General features: G+C 35.9%; 1 protein-coding gene across 2 annotated transcripts in view; it reads right to left on the bottom strand.

The window, feature by feature from the left end:
* The window catches only part of LUZP2 (leucine zipper protein 2), a 150,689-nt gene that overhangs the window by 66,072 nt on the left and 59,367 nt on the right, over positions 1-25,250 (bottom strand). For both annotated transcript variants that reach the window (XM_039725107.1, XM_039725108.1), the window contains exons 2-5: positions 17,917-18,034; positions 15,791-15,861; positions 12,781-12,859; positions 5,338-5,400 (exon numbers count right to left, since the gene is read on the bottom strand). In XM_039725107.1, the coding sequence (XP_039581041.1) occupies positions 5,338-5,400; positions 12,781-12,859; positions 15,791-15,861; positions 17,917-18,034 (331 nt within the window). The remainder of the gene's footprint in view (positions 1-5,337; positions 5,401-12,780; positions 12,860-15,790; positions 15,862-17,916; positions 18,035-25,250) is intronic.

Below are 25,250 nucleotides of genomic sequence, written 5' to 3'. Positions count from 1 at the left end.
GAGATTATCAGAACGCAAAATTATTTGCTGAGTGTGGTAAGTGATCCATAAAATTATATCAGAATTAACTAGTTGTACTTTCTTGAGATACCTTCTGGATTACAAACCAAGACAGCAAAACACTAACATGCTGATGGATTGGAAAATTGAATAAAGTTTATGAACCTGGAGAACTATCATGTGTAGCCATGATATTTTAGTGAAACATCCTCTGCTAGGATTTTTCCTGTCCTGAGGAGCTGAGAGCCTCAGGAAAGAAATGTAAACAATAACTATCTGCTGCTGTGGAGTGCCACAGGTGTATCTTCCATTGATCCATGTGGATTGTTTTCAATCAGTGACCAATCACAGCCACATGTGCCGAGGCTGTGAGCAGTCACAGGATTTTGTTATTGATTCCTATTCTATTCCTGTCTTTGTAGCCTTCTGATCTTCTTCTCTCTGTTCTTTTTGTATAGTTGTAATGTAGTATTTTAATATAACATAATAAATCAGCCTTCTGATGAAAATGGAGTCAAGCCTCGTGTCCTCACACAAGGGGTTGATTAAACAAGAGAACTATCATGAATACTAAAAGCCTCATCTATTAAAAACCTACACTATTAAAAACCTCATCTGGTTAAAACGAAAGTGTTGCAAACCCAAAAACAAAGAGAAAGACAAATCTATCCTAAGACCAGGAAAACTACAAGAGAAACAGCCATATAGTCTATGCTTTGAGGACTGCATCAGCATGTGCTGTGTCTGACTTGAGCTGCACTCATTGTCTGCCCCCAGGCACCAGTTAGCAGAGCTAACCAACCACAGCGAGTACGTATGGACATCACAAGTGATGGTGACAAAACCAGGGTCAAACCAAACCCAAACTGTTAGCCCAAAAGGAGGCATGGGGAAGTGATTAATTTGTCTGTCTGGTTATTTAAGATGACTATGCACCAGGTCCATCATTCCTGTGTAGGGCCTTGAATTAAACACTGAAATTTTAATGGAGATAATATTTAAGGTCCCTTCCAACCCAAGCCATTCTCTGTATCTAAGAAATACAAGTACATTAAGAAAACCCATGTGCACATAGATGTGAGTGATGCCTCATCTCCAAAGGCACAGGGAGGTAAATTATGTAGAACAACCCAGCTGCTGTTGACTGGTTCTGTAAGAGGAAAAGGCTTACACAGAAAGCACAAGACCAAGCATGTCAACTATGCTCTTCAGGTGCAGGTTCTGGGGTGACATGAAAACAGTAAAATTAGCTAGTAAGGACTGAGAAAGAACAATAAGTAAATGAACAAACAAACAAAACTCGAAACCAGTGGGGAAAAAAAAAGTTCTTCAATATTGATCTGAATAATTGTTGTACAGTCAGACAGCTTAGCTGAAAATAGCTAACTGAATTTCAGTGATTTAAGGCTAAGCAAGTGTCATACAACAGGTCTTACTGGGTTTGAGTTTTTCAATATTACATAAAATCTAAACGAGTCACACCCAGAAAGTTGTAACCACTCTCAGAGATGCTTTAAATACATATATTCTAGTTCATCTTCTCTCTCCCTCTCTCTCTGTTCTCTAGTCCTTCAATTCACAGTATTTAAACCACAAATTACTAACACAGTGCCCCTGGGCAGGTCATGCCTCACCAGCATTCAGCAACTCAGCAGCTCAGCTTCACCTCACAGACTCACAGAACGCGAGCTGTTATCTTACATGACAATGAGCTTGTGGAAGGTCCAAGCTTGGCTTCTTAATGAGTGCAGATGCAATACTTGCACACCTCTTTTCAAATAGATGCTCTAGTCCTGAATTATTTTTTTTTGTATTTCAGGGTCATGAAAGAAAATACACAGAGATTTTAATCCCCTCTTCAAAAGTTTTTCCATCTTGCAAGAAACAAAAAAATCATTGAAGACAATTAGTCTTAACAGAATACACACAAAAAGCTGTGGAATCATTTTTCACCTTTTTTTATTCAACCAAATTTTCTATTTCAATAGATACATTTCAATACCTATTCGATTTTTTACTTGAAATTAATCATTAATAGGTTTGGACAAGCAAGCAAATCTGATTGCCAGTAGATTTCACATTAATACTTTGTTGGAAAAGAAGGGATATAAAAATGTGATTTATCCAGTCCAATTAAATCAAATTGAATATTGGTCTGTCAGTCATAGGCAGACAATCTAAGTAATGCATCTAGCCAGGAAATTTCATAACTTTTATGCTCATATACTTTTCAGAACTATTGTAAAGAGCTGGGTCTAGGTCACAGCAGGTGTACTTCTCATGAATGTTTCTTTAAGCTACAGCTGACTACGCATATTATTTAAAAGTGGTATATTTTTATCTGCAAAGTATATTTCAAGATTTCTGAAGGCAGCTGAATTTTTAGAGAAGCAATCTTTTAATGAACTTATTGCTCAACAGCTGCATGTCTCATTATCCATAATTATTTCTCAAAATCCAAAACCCCCATTGATGATAAAGCTGTGTCATTCCAAAATCCCAGCAGTTCAGGATTGAAACAGAAACATTTACAGGCAAACATTCCTGGCAAATATGAGTAACTATCAGACCCAATACAGGCACAATTTCCCACAAACCATATCATATGCTAGAAGGGAGCTGCTCACTCTATATCAGGCCATTTACAAAAGTGAAAAATTTTTAAGTATCTCTTTTTATACATATTCTATTTTATTCTACATTTTTGCATTCTTACATTTTATTCTACATTTCAGCTTCTTAGTTCCACCACTGCTTCTGCATTTCCAAACTTCTAGGTTTCTTTGTCAGTAACAGAAATTGCTTGAAAGAAGAGCAAATCTGTTTACATGCCAATCCCTTAAGACTAAATTAACACAATCTGCATGATGTTACAGCTGGAAGTCTGACAGCTATTTTGTGGTATTTGCAGGAAGCACTTAAAGGCTTCTAAAACCCAGATGATTTTGAGACACCTAATTCCTTTGTGCTCTATCTGGCTCATTTTTGCCTCAATACCACAGACAATTTTTTTGCTATTTTTTTTTTCTCCCAAAGCCTTGAATAGGCTAAAATTTGCCTTTCTGTACAATGTCCTCTCCTCACACACTACATGACAGCTGCTGCATTCAGCTGGAAGGCTGCTGCCATCTATTTGTATCTCCAAACAGCAAAGCTGAATGGCACTAGGGCATGTGCTGAAAGAGCAGAACTAAACAGGAAATTATTTTTACAGTCACGGAAGAGCCTAAGATTGCAAAATTCACAATTTGGTAATATAAAATGAGGTGAATGCAGTATTTGAAAGAACAAGAGCAGCTATGAAGGAAGCATTTTCATTACCTGTCTCTATATAGCTGTATGCAGATTATTGTTTCAAAACCTACACATAAAATGCTATCAATTATTTATATATATATAGCACATCCAAATTTATGAGATTTTTAAAAGCAATGTTTGTTCAGTGTTTGGAGGCAGGACCTAAATAACATAATATTTCCTCAAAAAACATATTATTTAAATTCAGTCAAATTTAAAAAAAAAAAACCTGATTTAAGTGGTTACTTTCAGGGAACTAACAAACATGGTATAAAAATTTAATAGAAAGCCATTAGGTAGGTATTGCTTTTGGTTCCTTTCCCACATAGTAGCTGATATTCGGTGCCAAAAGAAAGACTCCTTTCAAAGTAGATTTTCTAAAATTTGCTATAAATACAGTAAATATTAGAGAAGTCTACTGACCTACCTAAGCAAATCATTAACAGTCAGACAGTTTGAATATTGATTAATGACGTATTTGTGCTCAATAAGAGAGAAGATTTTTAATGACTGCTCCACAGGATGAGACTGATATGATTTATTAGCATTTAAAGGCTCAATTGCAAAGCATCCAATGATAACAGATGAGAAGAGAAAGCAAGGTGTTTTTGACTGCAGATAAAGGAAACTGAGAGGATGGCCTAAAGAACATGAGCAACTGAAAGAGACATTTCCTGCTGTTGTGGTTTAGGACCCAGTGAGTCTCTCCCAAACCAGCTCGTCACTCACCTCCTTCCCCTCCCACTTTCCACTCCTGGAAAAGATTTGGGGACTGGAGGCATAAAGGTGAGAATTACAGGTTGAGATAAGAACAATTTACTAGAAATAGCAATAAGATAAGAAAATTAACAGTAACAGCAACAATATTAATAACAAAAGGTATGAGAAAAACAAATTACATGGAAAGTAAAACAGTACCAGACCATTTCAGTTAAAATGAAATGCTCTTCTGTCTCAGAACCAGAAATGAGAGTCCCCTCTTGCTGCCCCTGGCAAGTGATGCGAGCAAAATGAAATGCTCTTCTCTCTCAAACAGAACCAGAAATGAGAGTCCCCTCTTGCTGCCCCTGGCAAGTGATGCGAGATGGTATCAAATAACATTATGGTCCAGCCATGGCCCCTTCCTGACTACCATAAAAAATTAATCCAAAACTAGGATACATTTATGATTTAAAAAGCAATGTGCACATTTTTCAGATTGACCATATACATATAATCTCATAGACCAAAGAAATCACAGATTCCTGTTTAAATGACAGATTTAAAGAGATCAAGTTTTCACACACATAGATTCAGAACAGTTTAGAAAAGCAAAAGAACTGAACAAAGCAGATAAAGACAAGAGGCCTGGTTGGCAAGAGAACAAGGCATCTTATGAAAAAAATATTTTTAAGTGCAATGTTCTTTGCAAAATGAAGGAATGGAAAGGGAAAATACATCCTGATTTAGGCAAATTGTGTGGAGAGGAAGGGATAAGGGGGGAAAGAAATACAATGCTGCTCAAATATTTCATGTTTCTATTCCAAGACCAAATTTCAAAATAAATTCAGTTTAATATAAATAAACAATATTTAAAACATGTTTTATGTTTTATTTGGCATTTTGGGATCAATCTGGGATTGGTATTCATGGCACACAAAGCTTAAAAAAAATTTTAGAAGTTAGGGTTTTTTTAAATTTTATTGAGAATCTCCGTTCCGATATTGCAGCTCCTTTCTCCTCCTCTTGCAGTTTATTTCTAAAGTAAGCAATAACAATAAGAACAAACTTTCACTCTGTGTCAATAACCTACAGAACATTTATGAAAAAGCAGGAGAAGTGTGCTATCAAACTAAGCACCACTAGCATGGAGTCAACCATTGCATTCAATAAAACACTATTTCTAAACACACAGAGTCATTTTTGTTTGCTTTTCTGTTTAGAGAATTTCGCTGGTGCCTTTTTTGCCTACTACAATAACGTGCTTTACATATGAAGCCAAACCACATTCTCTTCCAATATGAAATCTTAATTGAGATGACAATCAAATGTTCCTCTTACCTCATTTTGGAGGTCTCGTATCATTTTGCTCTTCCTTTCCATTTCAGTCTTCAAAAAGTTAATCTACAATTTAAAAGAAATTTTGAGAGGGTGTTGTTGAGATGTAACTGTAAACACTAATTATTTATTATGCTCTTAAAAGTTTTGGAAAAAAAGCAATCACCAAATCAAAAAACTTTGCATACATACCAAATTGGTACAAAAAAGGCCACAATCAAGTATTTGATAAATCTACAGACATTTAGCATATTTTCTAGAAAACTTATAATCAAAAGAATAAAATTGTTGTATGTAAATAGGCTTACTTTTGTTTTATACCACTAGACATAGTGTTTATTTTTCACAATGTAGTTCAATGTGATCTCAAAGAACTGAGGATTTTTAAAACAATATTAACTGATTTTCTAACAAAAAGAACATATCTATCAGAGCAGGTTTCCAACACAGTTATTTTATTTGAATGCTACAGTGCTGGTCCTAATTAGAGAAAGACCTTGCTTCTAGTCAGACCCACCTGTGGAATAAAGTGTGTTATACATGAAAGCATTCAAATATGGTCTTTAGATCCTACTTAAGTCAATGACTTGACTTGGAAAGTAGAAATTGCAGTTACAAGGCTTGAGACTGAATTTAATCAAACACAGTTAAAAAAATTATTTTTACAAAAGAGTTTTTTCAGGACTGAGCTTTAATCACAGCTTATGGAATACAATGGGAGGAAGGAGGACATAATTGTAAACAACTAGGATTAAAAGAACACATTTCTGTTACTTTGAAAGAAGATGCTTTTGGATTGTTTAATTAGCAAAATACTCATCCCTATTTACCCTATATCCATGCTGTTGATACAAAACTCTACCCACGGTGAAGGGAAACTACACTTGTTCTGACATCACAACAGATGAACAAAACAAATTCAGATTATAGAGACACTGACCCAAAGGTTAATGGTTTGGATGTCAAGTACATAAAAAAATGAACCCTGAATCTACATGACATGACAGCTGTTCTCACAATCATGTCCACACTCAAGTAGACATGTCAGAAATTTAAAAAACATCACTGAACTGACAGCACTCTCACCTGTATCAAAAGTGGAGCCAGAGAATGCTATCATCACTGATGACAGAAAAGTAGGCAGGGGGTCCATGAAATTAGTGCCACCTGACATACATAAGCAGAACTTCTTTACAAACTCTTCCAAAGTTCTGTCTAAGTGCTTTGATTGTGGAAATACTGACTCCACATCCACCTACTGGCAGAGAATGATGCACCTGCCCAGTAACTCAGCACCTGCCTAGTAATGACATCCACAAATACTGAAATTTAGAACATCTATAGATAATAAATATGAAGATTTTGTACAACAAAAAAGAAAGGTCATAATCAAAATATCAGATCAAGATGAATGGGGAGAAGCACAATTCAGCTATTTATTGTGGTTACTTTGTTTTTTTACCTGTTCAAAGGAATTGCCAGCTATCTACCATTAAATACTGAAAAAAATATAATGACCTCCATTAAAGAGTGCTCCCTTTCTTAGATCTATCTCTCAGGGATATTACTATTCCTTCAAGGCACTTCACTTCTAGCTATGAATAGATATGAAATAATTAAAGACGTGATACCAAAATTATTATCTCTACATAGCTTGGATCTTTTAGGAAGAGACATTTAAGACAGTCCAATACTATAAATTTATCCAGTAATCTATGTTATTTAAATTTTGTTAATTACTCTTAACACAAACATGCATCTTATATCACTGATATGGACATCTTACATAGTGCAAACATACCATTTTAGCATAGCTGAAAAAACCAAAAATTAAAATTAACAAATTAACAAATTAAAAAATATTTTTACATCACTTCCTTTTTCAAAAGTAATAAAAGTATTATTTAGGAACTCATTAATTTTTGCTTTTAAATTATAACAGCATTTTAAGAGTCTTCTACTAAGTCTCTAAATGAAGAACCACTTAGTCACAAAGTATAGATATGGAGAGTTCCATAGGTACTTGTCTGCTGGAGCCATTAAAGGGATAACTTCACCTATCCACTTAAGTGTACCATGTGCATAGCTTCATGCTTTAAGGGAGATCAGTCTGCATCAGACCATCTGCATGATGCTTTTAGTAAGTCTCAAGGATAATATAATTTACCAGAAGAGATGTAAAAATACTCCTTTCAAGCATCAAATCCTGATAGTATAATAAGCAAGAATAGACATCTATACCCAGCTCTAAATTAATAGAGAAAAACCTCTTTCCACATGTTGTCTGCCTTTAATTGCTATCTGGCTGCAATTATGACAGTACTTAATGAAAATGTATTGTTCTCAGGCTGAACTTTTCAGTACTAAGCAAGGACACTGCTTCCATATCCTGGAGACAGTCACTCAAGACACTCAGAGCTTTGTGTGTTTCGGAGCTCATTATGTTTATTAAAGACAACAGTTTCCATCCAGTGGCCTTTACTCACAGCAGTTGGCGACCTTGAAATGTATAAATTAAATTTCCCCCATCAAAATAGACAATGCTTTAGCAGATGGTAGTGATCTAATAGTAAGAGTCAGACAATAGTAGTTATTCCTGACAGGATGGCAAAATCCCAATATAACATCATTACTGCACAGCCAAGGCTCAGCTGTAATCATATTCACTTACCTCCAGACCTCCCATGTCTTGTTCAGGACTAAAAGGAGCAGTTAAGGTTTAACTAAAATTCCCTCATTAACACCTGACTATTTTGGCCATATCTGGAAGCCCTAACAAACTCAGTGTTCATTTTCCTGGTCTACTTTTCATGATATGGTGTAAAAATTTACTTCAGAAGCCAGAGAGGACTGTTTAGGCTATTACATAAAACATAGAAAATATTCTTTGCTTTGGGCAAAAAGTGTTCCACAGAGTGCTACATACTTTTAAAAGCAAAGCTAAATACATTTCACCCATTAGTCTTTATAAGATGAATGTAACTTTTAAGCTACAATTTATAGTTTGATTAGTAAATGAAGCTTTCATCAAAGGAACATTCAGGACTTTATGAATAGTCATAAAAGCTTTTACTAGAAAAAATAAATATTTTTGAAGCAAAAAGAACATCAGATATTTTTACTAAAAATCTTTCTTGTATGGAGATAATACTGAATCAAATTCTCCACATTCTGTTAACCTTTTATTACTAGAAAAATCCTACTGATTTAAAAATACCCGTATTGTTTATGGTTCTTTATATAAGTTATACATGAAGTGTTACTTAATTCTCATTTCTCATAGTAAACGCTGAGCAAAAAAGGAAATTACACAGACAAATTTTCTCCTTTATTTTGACAGACAGTACTGTAACTGTACTGCTAGACAATCTGTTAGAATATCTTCTTTAAAATTGCTAGCATGATATAAAATACCAACAGAATAAAATAGAAAAGGTAGATTAAACTTACTCTACTTAGCCTAACTATTTTTGAGTGTTTCCATATTTCTTTATCTTCTCCCTCATCCAGAGCCAGCCAGCTCTTTATATAAATTTTAGCTGCAGTTAATGGGAAATAAGTTTTCAAACTTGCTAAAAATTAACATGCATGAAGTACAGCCAAGCAAAGAATCAGTCTCCCAAAAGCTCTAAGAGCCTTTTAACCTAATGAAGACATACAGAACCAATACTTACTGTATTTATTCAAATTCATTGAAAAACCCCAAACAAACAAAACAAGACACTTTCAAGTTACATGTGCCATTTGCTCTGTGCCTTTTTGTCAACAAAAGTGAAAATCAGTCCATGATCTCCAACTCTGTTTCTGGAAGAAGTGGCTCCACATTTAGAAATAATAGCGTGACATTACAAATATTTGTTTTTACAGCACTTAATACAAATTGCTTAGGTATATTTGAGGCTAAATACAGAACAAAAAACTCTTTCAACCTTTAAGGATTGTTAAAGATGACATCAGGTTATTTGGAATTATGTCATATATATTTTATATGCATATTGTATAACTAAACCCAGTATGGTCCTTCTGAAATGCTTTTAGATATTAAAATAATCTACAGTTCTAGTGTGAGATGATCTGTAGAGAAGCTCCTTCATAACCAAACTCTTTCTGGAAGACTGTATTTGACCTTGAAGTCTGCAATGTAGGACTAGTCTAAAATTTAAACCACCCTTATAGTTTTTCTAGTGTTTCTCTGCACATTTTATTATCCCAGACACAACAGCTGAAACAATAGGCATAAATGTATCTGAGATGTGCCATAAATTTTCTAGAAAAGACCTGTCCCAAGACAAACTGCTGCTGCTCTTTGTTAGTGCTACAGACACAGGACACAATCCAGAAAGGCAGTGCTCACTCCTGAGATCCCTGCTCAGCCCTCAGTGTGAGTACTGCTCTAAAGGACAGGAGTGTCTTTACACATCCTTTTACTTTTCTCAGGCCTGAGCTGCTGCTTCTGTCCCCAGAAGGTTCTGACCACCCAGCACAGCTCCACTGGCACCCACCAACACTTCAGGAGCTGCTCAGAACAGCAACTTTTTTGCTGCCTACAGCTCTCTGTTTGTCTAGTCTTAAAGTGTAAAAAAATGGACATGCAAGCATAATAAAATTGATATTTATGTTTCTGATGAATCACTCATACAACAGTAGTGAAAAGCCTTGTCACACATTGCACAAGAAGACATGAATGTAAAGTCTCATGTATAGCTGTTGTGACTCCTTTTTTCTTCTGTTTTGGCCAGAGTCCTTGAGTAATTTCCTGGTTATTTTTCATTTATTTTGACTTAATTCTTGTGAATTCTTACTTACACTTTTACATTGATCTAATAAAGAATACCTTCAGGCAGGTGTTACGAGTTGAATTTATACAGCCATACATACAGCAAGCCTCCTCCACAAATGTAGAAAAATGTATTTACACCCTTCCCCCTCCCACCAGTGCTTTATTAGTCTTTGTGAAATGTAATTCTACTTTCATTTACTCTGATGAAAAGTAAGATTTATTTCACCAAGTCCTATAATATAAAATGTCCTTAAATTGGACTAGGAAGAAGTTTGACAATTAATTAAATTAGAATTAAATTCAAGCTCCCATTCTCTCACTAGTCTTGCATTAAAGTACTTACATCTTCTTTCATAGGTTTCACATTGTTTTCAGAAAAACGTGGAACACAGAGAGAAACCAGGTATAAAATAACCTTGTGTGTCAGTAATAATATCTATCTCCATTTCTATTGCAATTTTCATCTGAGGATCCTGAGGTACTTTGTGAATATTCATTTAGTCTTACTGTACTGCTGAGCTTCACTGTGTATATTATACTCTGAGGCATAAAGAATTAAATCACAAACCAAGGACACAGTTCTGATTTCCTCAGAACTATTAGCAAGTTTAATATGCTTTTAGTGTCAACTATTGGAATACAGCTTGACAATTCAGATTCTTGAAGCATCTGCCACCACTCCAAGCCAGATTCTGTTATACATTCAGAAGAGCTTTTCCTGGTTTCTACACCAGGTGATATTTTGCTCATAGTTAATGGTAGATATTGTTTTGTGTAGAACAAATCTTGTGCTCTTCAAAGTGCTAGAATGGGACTGAATGTACACAAGGCACTGTTGTTCAAATAAAAAAAAACTACTATAAAACAAACACAAACAAAACCATTCACTGTATCTGATATTTATGTAATCCACACCTGAATTAGTCTTGAGTATCAAAATCTAAAAAAGAGATTCAATAATGAAATATGTTGTCCATCGTCCATTTGTAGGACTGGAATTCATTGAGCTGATAAAGTCAATAGGAATGTATTCAATTCACCTGAAAAAATGTCACCTTTCATCTAGAATGTTCTGAGTACTTATCAGAGACAGCTAGATACTAATTGTTTTCTTATTTCAGAACTATATTGAAGGAGGTGATTCTGCCCCGCTACGCTCCTCTTGTGAAACCCCACCTGGAGCACTGTGTACAGCTCTGGTGTCCCCAGGGTAAGAGAACATGGAACTGCCAGAGCAAGCTCAGAGGAGGGCAACAAAGCTGATAAGAGGACGGGAGCACATCCCCACAGGCTGAGAGAGTGTTAGCTGTTCAGCCTGGAGAGAAGAAGGTTGCACGGAGACCTCAGAGCAACCTCCCAGTATGAGAAGGGACCTGCAGGGAAGCTGGAGAGAGACCCTTCATCAAGAACTTTAGGGACAGGACAGGGAGCAAAGGGTATAAATTAACAGAGGGGACACTGTGAGAGAGGTCAGGCACTGGAACAGCTTGCCTGGGGAGGCTGTGGATGCCCAACCCTGACAGGGCTCAAAGCCAGTTCAAAACCAGTTCTCGTGCGGTACACAAGAACAAAAAGTATCTTTACATACTTCTGAGCAACAAAGGGAAAAAATGTGTTTTCAAAAATATGATTAACTGAAAGAAACCTACAATAGTAATAGTTTGGTCTACAATCTAAGCTGTTTCTAATTAGAAGGTGGGAAAACATACACTCTCACATTTTGTTCACCAAGGGAATAAAGCCACATAGAAATCATAGTCATATGAAATAAGGCACTATAAATATTTGTTGAATTTAATAATTACATTTAAACTTCTGTCTTGGACAAACCCTTGCTGTGTGACACTGGAAGACAGCAAAATCTTAGTAAATAAATCAGTAGTTATCCACTATGAAATAGAAAATAGATCTATAAACACTTCAAGTAGGTTGTTTTCAAATCCAGAATTCGAGTCATAAAACCCTTAAGGTTTGAAGGAACCTCTGGAGATTATCTAGCCTGGAGATTATAATTTGTGTCCATTTGCAGGAATATTAATAACCAATATATGAAAAATTTCCTTCTTTTATCTTAGTAAACATGATTCCACTTCTTTTTTTCCCCCTACAGTAGCAAAATGTGTCTATTTATGCTCCAAAACATTACATTGCTTCATTATCGTCAGAACAATTGTGCAGTTTGTCCAGAAACAGAATTTCAATAAAGCATGAAATCTTAATGGGACTTAATAATACCTTCTAGAGTGATAATTAGTTTTACTATGGTCAAAATCAGACACTCTACCATCTATTTTGTTGCTGAAAATCCATAGTAATTCCTACAAAGTCAATAGATGTATGACAGTCTATATTAGTATAGACGAGAATGAGGGTCCATAAAGATCACCTCACCAGGGAGAGAACCCAGGCCTAAATTTTCTGTATAAAGTCTCCAAAAGTGTATAAACATCCCTAAATTCCACAGAAATAAGGGAAGATGGGAATCTTAATATTTTAGAACATTAAAACTTTTTCCAGATCCTTTCTTCTGAAGCTTGCAGAGTACTAACACATATGTGGAATCCATTCTTTTTTTACAAAGTTTTTTGAGCTAACAAATTCTCAAGGCAAGATTAAGAAAAAACAGAAGAAAAACAAAAAATAAGGAAAGAAAGAGAATCACTCACGGTAGCCTGCTGCTTCTCTGCTTTCTCAGCTGCCTCATTAAGCTGCTTTTGAAAGGCTTCCTGGAGAGATTTCATTTCCCTAGGTTATTGAAAACACAGAACAAAAATTTTAACACAAGTGACCACTAGGAAATACTTATTTGGATTAAAAAAATGGACCTTTAATTATTCAGAGTAGCAAACAGAGGTACTTTGAGACTCACAAATTAAATCATAATGACTCCATGAAGTATAGTGCCAATGCAAAACAAAAATTATCTATGATACAAAGTGGCCACTGTTTATATCTGCTGAATGGCCTGCTGTACAAAACATCTGCCTGTGCATAATTTCTAACAAAAATGACTGGCACCAAAAAAGTGAGGAAAGTAGGCAAGTGAAAATCCACTGACATTGAGACATACTATTATCAATAAGAACTAGTTTATATCTGCTGTAAAACAAACAAATCATGCTCTGATAAAATTCAGCCTCATACGGCACTTTCTAGAGACCAGCAACAAAATCTCAATAGAAGATGATGGCATAAAAAGAAAAAATAACAGGATAATTGCTTGGATTGGCTTTATTTGAATCAAGTGAAAACCCTTTGCGTTACTGATTCAGACAAAGATTTTCCCCCAAATTGTGAGAATTTTCTACCCACAGCATGTGACACACTTTGGAAATGTTACAAAGTAGTAAAATGACATATTTCATAACCGCTGTAGAGCTTTTGGAGGACTGCTGCTTGCATGGATAAACTCGCAATGAAGATCAAGCCAAAACTGGATTTACATGCAGTAACACATAATAATTTAGCCCTGTGAAAACTAAACTGAATGGAAAACACATAATTTTAAAAGAACTTGCTACTTGCTCGATCATCTCTTTTTAGCTGATAACCCCTACTACTTTCAGCAATTTTGGCAACACTAGTACAGATCAGATTTAATTGAAAAAGTGATTGAGTAGCATGAAAACAATATACCATCAGCACTAACAGATGCCATCATTTCACAGTGTTCATGATACACAGAATAAAACTGGGGGCATCATAATAAGTGACTAAATTTTACATGCAACTTGGGAATTATTGAAGAATTTGCACAAAAGGAATTTTAGAAAAAATCTATTTTGAAGTCAGCAGAAAATTTACTTACAAAAGCTGAAATTCTAGTACTCTAAACTTTACTGTATCATCCAGCATTGCAGAGTATAATCAAAGTCACACTCAGACCAAGTTTGCAGCTCATGTTTGTTCAAAGAACGATCATAACATTAATATTGGGTTATATTTTGAATTTTGGCTACAATGCAATAGATTTAAGTACGTTCACTTTTCTTCATTTGCTGCAGATAAAAGGTAGCCTGAGGACCCTGGCAAATCAACTGTGACCTTTCCCTAGTGAAATTCTATGAGGAAGATTCCCTGGCACTTTTTAATACCTCTTTCATATGCTGAAATTTACATCATTCTGGAAATGAAATCTAGTAAGTCTGTAAACTGCTGGCAACTAAAGAATTTCCTTGTAAAAACTGTAAAAACTTTTCATCTTCTGAATGATGGAGTGGGCTGCTCAGCAGCAGATTGCACTGATCCCTTTTTATTTCCAGGAACTGCTCTTGTGCAGTACACTCTGGATGTCTGGATGCCTTAGAAGCAAAAGTCAACATGTATTTTTGGGTGGAACTTGAGAGACTGCAAGTGGTGATTTACAGAGGAGATTAGGAAAAATATTTGAAAGATGTAACAAAATTTTCTTTTAGCAGACTCAGTTTTCCCACCTGCAACTCAGATCTGTTTACTAAACAGTCCATTAATATTTTTAATCAATTCATGTCTCAATTTCATAAAGTTGCACAACAATCAAACCACCACAAAACTGCATTCATGTACGATGAAGGATTTTGTCTGTGCAAAGGACAGCTGAGATGTACCTTCAGTCACATGTAAGCCACATAAGTATTTAAACAGGACAGTAGCTAACGTCTTTCCTTTATAATTTAATATCTTTATCTGGAATACCTGAAAGATTGTTATGTATCACAGTAAAAATAAGAAATTCTACTGGTATTGTATTGCAGACCCTTCTGTATTGGGTATTTAAGATATGAAGGTAATTTTCTCACAAAGTTTCTATGTAGCAATGCAATTTCATATGTACTTGCATGTGTACTTCTACAGCAAATGTAGATGTGAGATGGCCATGGAATTTAATTATTGCATTTTTAACAATGAAGTAAGTATGAACTTAAAAATTTTTCTTACTAAACATTTTCCCTAGGGGGAAATATGAAGTATAGATGCACTCATTATATACTATTTTTCCAGCAAAAGTGGTCACTGTATTAGTTATGTTTTCTGGTTACTAAAATTGTATTGATGTTGCTATCTGCTGGGCTGAATTTCAAGAATTAAGAGACACAGAATGCTGAGACTTACTTACAATGAAGCATTAGGGAAACTGAGACTAAGGACTAGGCTGAGAACTTGCATTTCCAGCCATGGGAATTAATTTTTTAAGTGCTCAATGAATAATTTGAGATTATTACTTCTTTCTCTTTCTAACTCCATTCATCACAAACATCCAGTGCAAGTATTCCTATTTGCACATGGACTAGCAATTTTGAGTGTCTACACACATAAACATTTAATTAAGAGGTTTGAATAAATGTAATCTCCAAATTTAGAGATTTAGACACTTTAGCAATTTAATTTTCTAAAAATCCCGAATTTATTTTTTTAGGAATACTTCATGACTAAGTCTTCCTTTAAAATTCAAAATGCTTTTCTTTAGCAGATATCTCACCATACCATTTTAATACATTTTCCTATCATATGTCAAATATCAGCAAATCCGTAATTTGTTTCAAAAAGAGTATTTCCTGCCTTTATGTTACTGCTACAATTATCAGACTCTGGAATACAGCACAGTTTATCTATACAGTAAATGGAAAGGTGGAATTTTCTAGTCTGACAACTTTTAGCCAGGAAATGGAAAGAGAAGGAAACAAGTGAGGGTCTTACCTTTGGTTTTGGCCCAGCTCCAGAAGTTTCTGTACATCACTTTTTGTTGATGCTTCATCATTTTTTAAAGACTGATAGCAACAAAAAAAAACTCTATTAAAGAGATCCTTTTTATTAATAATCTCTGAAAGTATTTAGCTCTCATCTATAAATTGGTCTTGGTGAATTGCAGACATTACCACTTAAGAAAACTGGAACAATACTCTGATTTTTCTTTACTGTAGCTCAAACACAGTTAACTGTACACAGCTGTATATTTTTCAAATACTAAATGAGAGATAAATACAATAAGCAGATTTAGAAACAGACAAGTGACTAAAATCATTAGAATTTTATGACCAAGTAAGTGTGTATATGCAGAAGATAATACTACAGCTCTTTGCCCATTTCAAGATCTCTGTACAGTGCTCAGTCTAAAATATTTCAGTGTAATTTTGCTGAATACTACCTTCAACTGTGCTATATTCTAAAATAAATTTGCTACAAGGAGAACATATTTCTCTAAAAAGGAAGAAAAAGCCTACAATAGCAGCAATAAAGACTTTAAAAAAAACCCCAAATTAAACCCAACTCCCAAACCAAATACCTCAAAGATCAAAGGGTTGATTAATCAAAACAAGAGAAGTCTGGAACATAGGCAAATATAACATAATACTATAATCTAGCATAGTAGTGATACACACCACTAGTATTCTCCTCCTTTTGTTTTTCCCAGCTAGCTTACATCAATGAAGACAAAGATGTATTGTCAGAAAAATAATTTCCTGTAAAATGGCATGAAATACTGAGATCAAATTCAATTGATAATGAGTCTAAATGTTTTTACCAGACCAATAGTCTCTGCTGGGAAAAGACAGGTGCTCCCTCAGCTGAATATCTGGACCTCAAATCCAGGGAAGCATTTTCAATCTAGTTTTTCCTCTGAGAAGCTGATATGAGTTCAGAGTTATTTTATTGACCTTTCAGCCTAAGCATCCAGAAGTTAAATGAAGAGAAGTCTCAGCTCTCACTTGAGGCTCATCTAGCACCGTTTGTCAGCTGAACTTGTAAAGCAATGCCCTGCAGTAAATCCAGGCAGACTGTGTAGATGGCATATCAGAAAGGTAAACTGAGCAGCTAAATTAAGTTGAGTGCATGGAATTCAGCAGCAAGGATCCAACCTGCAACAGCAAAGACCATCCTTTGCAGTAGCTGCCAGTACAAATGTGAGTCAAGGGGCCAGCTGGGAATATAACTGGGATAGTAGAAGATCACAAATTTTGGCTAAGATTTTAAAATTAGTTAAGAAACTAAGTTAGCTAACTAAGATCATGTACCTTAGTTAAAGAGTAACAAATATATTAAGAAAGAGAAGCGAGAAATGACAGGGATAGATGAAGCAATTGTGAAGAAACAGAGACCATAGAGATACCTTGCTTCAAGAATAATTAAACAATTAAGAGAGACTTGGACCGTGACCAACAGGTCAAAAGGTGCTGCTAACTGGCCATGGGTGAAGAGTTCACCATGAGGAAGAGGACTTTCTTCCTCCCCTATGCCCACTCCCCTATTTCAAAATCCCACCAACCCAATTAAGGCAACACAACTGCGCAGCCATAATGGATACTCAGCTGATTATAATATGAAGTGGGCAGGTAATGATTATGTATTATGAGTCCTTAGAAACCACTTGGATATGTAAAACTTTATCTGTGTAAATAGAGGGCAGGAGTCTGCAACTCCACGCACATGTATTTGGAAATGATTCCACATGTGTCCAGCACTGCAATAAAATACCCTCTTTTCAACTTTAATTAGTGGAAGAGTTGTCTGTCTGTGCTTCAAATGTGTGTCAGCTCTATTAATACTGCATATTTCTTGTCCTTCCCTTCCTTTTCTATGTTCTATTTTCATATTTTCTTTATTTTTATTGAGTTGAAAAGGCCCCAACACATTAGGATGAAATTTTCCATTAAACCATCAGGTTTATGTTAAGTAGAAGATCAACAAAATAAACAAAATAAACAAAAATTATTCACATATTTAATGATTTTTAAAAAGAAACATATGTTTTGTAATTAAAAAACACCAATAAGAAAATGTAGAGGTAAGTAAGTAATCTTATAGAAACTGAGACAGAGTCTAACCTGAAGGTTTACTTTAATTCCCTGAAGTTCTTTAGAAGTCTTTAACAGTTGATGAAGTATGTTGCTCCTCTCCTTAAATACTTCTTTCAGTTGTCTTTCCAGTTCTTCATAGCTCTGTCTAACACAAAGAATAAAAGCATGAGATAATTTCAAAACATTTGTCAATGCAACTGAAAACATGTCTTAGTTCATCGAAATTTAATTAATTCCAACATCCTGTATAGATTTCAAGGGGACTATGTCCCCTTGCTCACCTATAGAACTTAATTTTTCCTAATATAGATGAATAGATGTTTTATACATTGAAATTATGTTCTGCTTCTGAGTGAGAAAATTACCATACTGAAACACTGCAAATGATGGATTGCCTGTGATGAACAGGAGACATAAAGGGATGTATTTAGCATGAGTGACAGTGTGAGATTTTTCTTACTTTAAAACATATACCACACAAGAAACAGAGCAAAACTTTGAAAGTATGAAGTTTTGAGACATCAGTAAGAACAATTTAGTTCTATTATAAGTTGGTAAATGAAACACAGGACTCTTTTAACAGAAGAGCCTTAGTATAAAGTATAGATTAATAAAAGTTAGGTGTTACCGGCTGTGCTAGATTGCAACCGCTTTTGCTAAACAAGAAGCCCAGCCCCAGATGATAAGCAAATGGTGGATGCCATGACTAATGCTAACTGTTCTTGGAGAAGAAAGAAAAAACAAATGGACTAAGATGATGAGGGAAAGGAATGTGAGCTAATGGCTAACCGTTTCTGCAGGACAAGGGCTTCACCCTCATGCGCTAAGCGACACGGAAGAGCGCTTACCAGCTGCCATTTTTATGAGCAATAGAAGAGCTGTCACAAAGCACAGAAAAATGTAATAAAAGAATGGGAACATAAGTATTACACAATGTCAGATGAGGTATAACTGATATAGCAATAAAGTGTAATAATACCAGTAAGCATTAGCAAAATAGGTGTGATGAATGTATTAGATAAGAACAGTGTGCCACGTAATGTAAGATAAGAAAATCAAAATTACAGAAGACCCCAACCCCTTAAGACTGTAACTTTTAGATAAACAAACAGGGCAGATGCTAAACTGGTAAATGAATAAATAACCACTGTAAGATGAGCATGGCGGAGATGAACATGGAGGTGTGGTTAACCACGATGCCTATATAACTGAGGTCAAAGCTACCAGGTGCTTATATAGCCTGAGTTAAAAGATATCAATAAAACCTGATATCAACACTGTGGTGGCCCACAGCTGGCCTGTAGGCATCCCAGTTACAAATTATTCCAAATTTTTAACTGAAATGTGGTTGATTATATAATTACCTTACTTAGGTAACAACCAGTAAGGCCTAGGAGAGCAAGCCAAGGCCGTTGGAGATTCAGGCTGGTTGACTGGGTGGCAACCAGCTTGACCAATGAGGATTAGCCTCATGGCCTTCTCATCTACATAAGGAAGTCCCAATAAAGCTGGGCACTGCTACATGACCTTTGTGTGTTTGTCACTTTCCTGCCTCCAACACATCGGATGCCAAGCTTGTAAATGAATAAATAACCACTGTAGGATAAGCATGCAGAGATGTACGTGGGCTGTGGTGTTAACCATATTACCTATATAACTTAGGACAAAGTTACAAGGTGCTTATACAACCTGAGTAATAAGACATCAATATAATCTGATATCAACATAACCTGAATCACAACTTTCTATACTTATATAACCTGAATAATAGCTTTCCATACTTCTGTAACTTGAATCATAGCTTTTTATACAAGTATAACCTTATATAATCTTTCTACACAATGTAATGGGTAGTATATGGTTAACTACTTGCTTAGTGATGAATAGACAAAAGAAAGAAATACTGCACTAGATGGATAGTTTCAGAGATAGGTAAGTATAGTACTAATTAGAAATTGGCAAAGGTAAAGCCAATTAGCCACAAAACAAAGCACTTAGGCTGGTTAGGACCGGGTAGACCAAGGAACACATGTAACTGCACATGCTCCGAAGACGAAGTTGAAAAGTTCAGATGCGAAGATGATTTTGGAAGCCTTCATCAAAGACCCCCAACGACCCCTGAACTGGGGAGGCACAAGCAGAGTGTAAAAGAACAATCGAATAACCATGAGATCATTCCATGTACATTAGTTCTGGTGTGTATGTGACAATGTTACAGTGACACAGTAACACTAAGCAAAACTGTATAAATATACCACAACACTTGACAAAGGTGGGTGAGTTAGGTGGAGATATCCCCCTCACCACCAGCGCTGCAATAAACAAATATCTGCTCTACAGACATCAGTCTGTGGGGATTTAATTCCAGCCTATCTTTCAGGCATCAAGCCCCTGCATGCCACATGCTCCCACTGACCAGGCCAATAAAGGTGGGCTTTACTTTACAGCTCCTTACTGTGGAGAAGAATTCTTTGAATCATAAAACGTGGTGTTTGTGAGGGTCCCAGGACGAGGGAAGAGATGAATCTGACTCCATGTTTTCAGAAGGCTGATTATTATATTATATTATATTATATTATATTATATTATATTATATTATATTATATTATATTATATTATATTATATTATATTAATGCTATAGTAAAACTATACTAAACTAGAGAGAAAAGGATACATCAGAAGGTTTAACAGGAATGAATAATAAAAACCCATGACTGACTCAGAGAGTCGGACACAGCCAGCTGTGATTGGTCACTAAGAAAAAACAATTCACATGGAACCAATCAAACATGCACTTGTTGGTAAACAACCTCCAGACTACATTCCAGAGCAGCAAATACAGGAGAAGAGAATTAGATAATTATTATTTCCTTTTTTCTCTGCAGCTTCTCAACTTCCTAAGAGAAGAAATCCTGGCAAAGATATTTTTCAGAAAATATCACAGTAACAATAAATTTTAACTCATTCTATAATTTCTTCTCACTTAAACGTTACAGTAGACCTGACTAGAAATAGAACTGACAAATATGCTCAGTGGAATCAAACTCAGTTATTAATTAATGGATGAGTCATAACATTCTATCCTTTTCAAAATGGAACTTTTACTTGGAATGAAACATTTTATTTTGAAGTTTTTATAAAATCCCAAATGAAATAAATCCAATTCATATTGCTTGTAGTTAAATGAAAAACAGATCCAGCTTTCATATTCCATTTCACAAAAACAGGTAAACTTCACAATTAATGCTAATGTACCATACTTTTTAATTTAAAATTGTTGTTTTGAGAAGGACCAAACAGTAAATTAAAACACCTTTTCCTTTTGCAACTTAATTCTTTTTTCTTTCATGCAGTACTTCTTGTTCTAAAAAGAGGGGAAAAATCTCAAATTTGCAGCACAAAAGTTGTGTTTTACTAGGATATTCAAGACCTTGAGGTTAAGCAGGGATCTTAACACTTATGGACTTTGAATAAACACTTTAGCAGAGAAACATAGGAAAATCAAATGCCTCATCTAATATCAGTACTATCTACTTTAGCAAACGACAAGCTCACAAAAAATGACCCACTTATGAACAAAGAAAATGATTCTATATTAAATGATACTTTAAGTAACTAGAAGTGATGACAGTGACTTGACTTTCCTAATAAAATAACTAGATAAGTGGATGTTGTCAAAACATAAGTTCAAGGCCAGCTGAATGGAGTTTTGAGCATCCTGGCCTAGTGGATTCTTGCAGCCCAAAAAATTATCTCTAAATTGAACAACTCCCTTATGCTGAACTTGGATGCCAGTTTTATACTACAGGACAGTCCTGAAAGAAGCTGACTCAGTGTTTCTGATGTGTCACCACATCACCAAATTCCAGTGATTTTCTGAAAACTTCAAATCCACAAATACTGTCAGGGTTCTCTTACACATTTTGAAATACATGTTACATAATTATATATAACATATAATTAAACCCGTTCCTAGGAAAATATGAAACTATACACAGATCTGATTAATGGGATTTTAAAAATATTCATTATGAAATACAACAATTTAGAAATACTCTGCTCATTACAATCATCTGTAGTACTCTAACTGCAAGTTGCTTCACTTTTGCCATCAGCTTAGTAATGTAGTGCAGGTATAAATTTCAATATAATCTGTCTTCAAGGGAATTATATTTACCTATTGTTTTAAGATTAGTCAGCATTTTTACTCTTCTACTGACACAATTAAACATATATTAATAAACATTCCAACAGATTCTAATTTTCAGTATACAACAGAGGCAAATATCTTGTAACTAGAAAGACTTGCACGTCAGAGATCACTCTACCTCTGACTGTTTCTTCCTTAAATATTAGAAATTAACCTTTTGGTTTTCAAAATAAGGATTTAATTATTCACATGGACTATGTCAGGACAAATGACTTGATTTTGTTTTCCAGCTAGGTTTAAAAAGCCTGCATTTGAGATAAAACTTCTATAAAGAATTAAATTATTTCTTGTGCTACATGTCCCTGACTGAAAAAAAACCAGCCCCTAAAACAAGAAAAAAGTGGAATAAAGTCTGTGGTTTAGGACAAATTAAAGTAGAATAATAAACAGTTTTACTTTTTTTCACTTTCACCCACTGGAATTCATTTCTCATTGGCAAAAAAGGAGCCCCAAAGCCTAACTCTTTAGAGGAAACACTGCTTCCAGAGCATTTTCTCCTAAAATTTGTCTGTAAACTGAGACACTCCTTCAGCAATCATGCAACTGTTTATTTTTAAGCTCCTCTTTTTAAAAAACTTTTTCTGGTCCAATTATAATTACTAGTTTAGGACATTCTGCTGTAAATTCTGAAAAAATTAGGTAATTTGATAGGGGTGCAACAAATTGCAACAAATACTGCTCACAAAGTACCCTTGCAAAGTGCATGATCACCCGGGTGTTTCTAAAGCAATCTTTTGAAGGTACTCTTGGTAGTGGAAGTGGGCACATGAACCTGGTTTATATTCAAGTGAAAAAAAGATTAATCATAATTGTAAGTCAGCAATATGGAAGCTGAAGATAAGAATATTTAAAATTGTACAATAATCAAATGAGATTGAAATAATTTGTAATGCAACAGAGAACTGCAATGCTGGTTTTCCTAAGCACAAACATTTTAAATCTAGCAAACCTGTGAAATTTTTTATTAATCAAACCCCAGAATGATCAGGTTATCTAGAAAAAGTATGCTACATATAATTACACCATATATCTATATCTATATATACAGAGAGATAGGTAGGTGGATAGATAGACAGATATGTATTATAACAGTATCCAACCTGAGTTTCAAATACTCCTACCTGATTTAATTCTGCATTAGCAATCAGAGTTGGGGAAAGTCATATAAGCATTAAGCTGTTCAGCAGATATGCTTTTGCTGAAATCCAGCCTTTGTCAGATACAACTATTCTTCATACTCCAAAGACACTTACATGATACATTTTGTACTTGGGCATTACCTGAACCCTGTGTTTCAGAGTGGGGTGAGGAGAGGGGAGGAAGTGGGGACAGGAAACAGGGAGGAACTGGGGATTTAGGGGGAAGTGAAGAAAATTATTAATTACCTGACCTTTATTAGTTGTGCAAAATGGTTGTAGAAAATGAGGTTCATGATCACCTGACCAATACAGAGACAAACAAATCTATGTGACCCAAGAGGATGCATTAGAGAGCCCTGAGAGAATTGGCTGATTTAGCTCCTACGCCACAGTCCATGATACCTGCAAAGTCACAGCAGTCAGGTTAAGTCCCAGAGTGGTGAAAAAAAAGGGAAACATTGCAACCATCTTTAAAAGGGATAGAAAGGAGGACCCTGGGAACTACTGACCTGTCCATCTCACCTCTGCGCTGGGAAGGTCGCGGACCAGATCCTCTTAGAAGCTGTGCTGAGGCACATGGGGGACAGGAGGTGATTTGGGACAGCCAGCACATCTTCACCAATCACCACACCTGTCTGACCAACCCAGTGGCCTGTGGTGGGATGACTACATCAGTGCACAAGAGAAGGGCTGCAGATGCCATTTATCCAGACTTCTGTAAAGCCTTTGACAGAGTACCCCACCACACTGGAAAGATGTGGATTTGATGGGGGGACTGCTGGGTGGATAAGGAATTAGTTGGACAGAAGTATCCAGAGAGTAGTGATCATAGTGATGATGAGCAATGACAAGTAGTGTCCCTTAGGGCTCCATACTGGGATGACTATTATTTAATACCTTCATTATAGTCACAGATGAAGGTATCGAGTACACCCTGAGCAAGTTTGCAGATGACACCAAGCTAAGGATAAAGCTGACATGCCTGAAGGATGGGATGCCATCCAGAGGGACCTGGACAAGCTCGACAGCTGGACCCATGGGAATCTCATGAGGTCTCATAAGAGTTCATGCAAGGAGCTGCACCTGGGTCAGGGCAACCACTGGTATCAATCCAGGCTGATGAACAGATCCAGAGTAGCCCTGTGAGAAGGATTTGGGGGTGCTGGAGCCAGGAATGTGTAATTGCAGCTCAGAAAGCCACCTGTGTCCTGGGCTGAATCCAAAGCACTGTGGGCAGCAGGAGAGGAAGGGGATTCTGCCCCTCCCCTCTGGTGAGACCCCACCTGCAGTGCTGCATCCAGCTCTGGGGCCCCAGCACAGGAAGGACATGGAGCTGTTGGACTCAGTCCACAGGACGTCACCACAATGATTAGAGGGGTGGAGCATCTCTCCTGCAAAGAAAGGCTGAGAGAATTTTAATTTTTCAGCCCAGAGAAGGCTTTGGGATGACCTAATTGTGGCTTCCAATACCCAAAGGGCAGAGAAAGATGGAGAAAGACTTTTTACAAGGGCACATAGTGATATGACAAGGGGGAATGGATTGAAACTGAAAGAGTGTAGGTTTAGATTAGATATTAGGAAGAAATTATTTACTCTGAGAGTGCTGAGGCACTGGAACAGGTTGACAAGAGATGCTGTGGATGCCCCATCCCTGGAAGTGTTCAAGACCAAGCAGGAAGAGGCTTTGAGCAACCTGATCTAGTGAAAGATGTCCCTGACCAAGGCAAGTGGGTGGGAACTATCATCTTTAAGGTCCCTCACAACCTAAGCCATTTTATGATTCTATGATTTACTGAGAATACTGTATATAACCTTGTGGTCCAGGCTTGATTTATTAACAGTTGAAATAAAAATCCCACTGTCAGGATGTATATGATTACAGCAGGTTATGACTACTAAAGTAGACTTCAGAGGCCAACCAATTCTAAGTTTAATAGCCCACAAAATATTAGCAGTGCTGGCATATTTTATTTTGCTTTTACACAGTTAGCATCTAGACAATCAGGCCCTT

Source organism: Passer montanus, unplaced genomic scaffold (assembly GCF_014805655.1).
Source record: "Passer montanus isolate IOZ18808 unplaced genomic scaffold, ASM1480565v1 scaffold54, whole genome shotgun sequence".
Taxonomy (NCBI): Eukaryota; Metazoa; Chordata; class Aves; order Passeriformes; family Passeridae; genus Passer; species Passer montanus.
The sequence above is the reverse complement of the archived record's forward strand: the minus strand, read 5'-3'. Positions and strand labels throughout refer to the sequence as shown.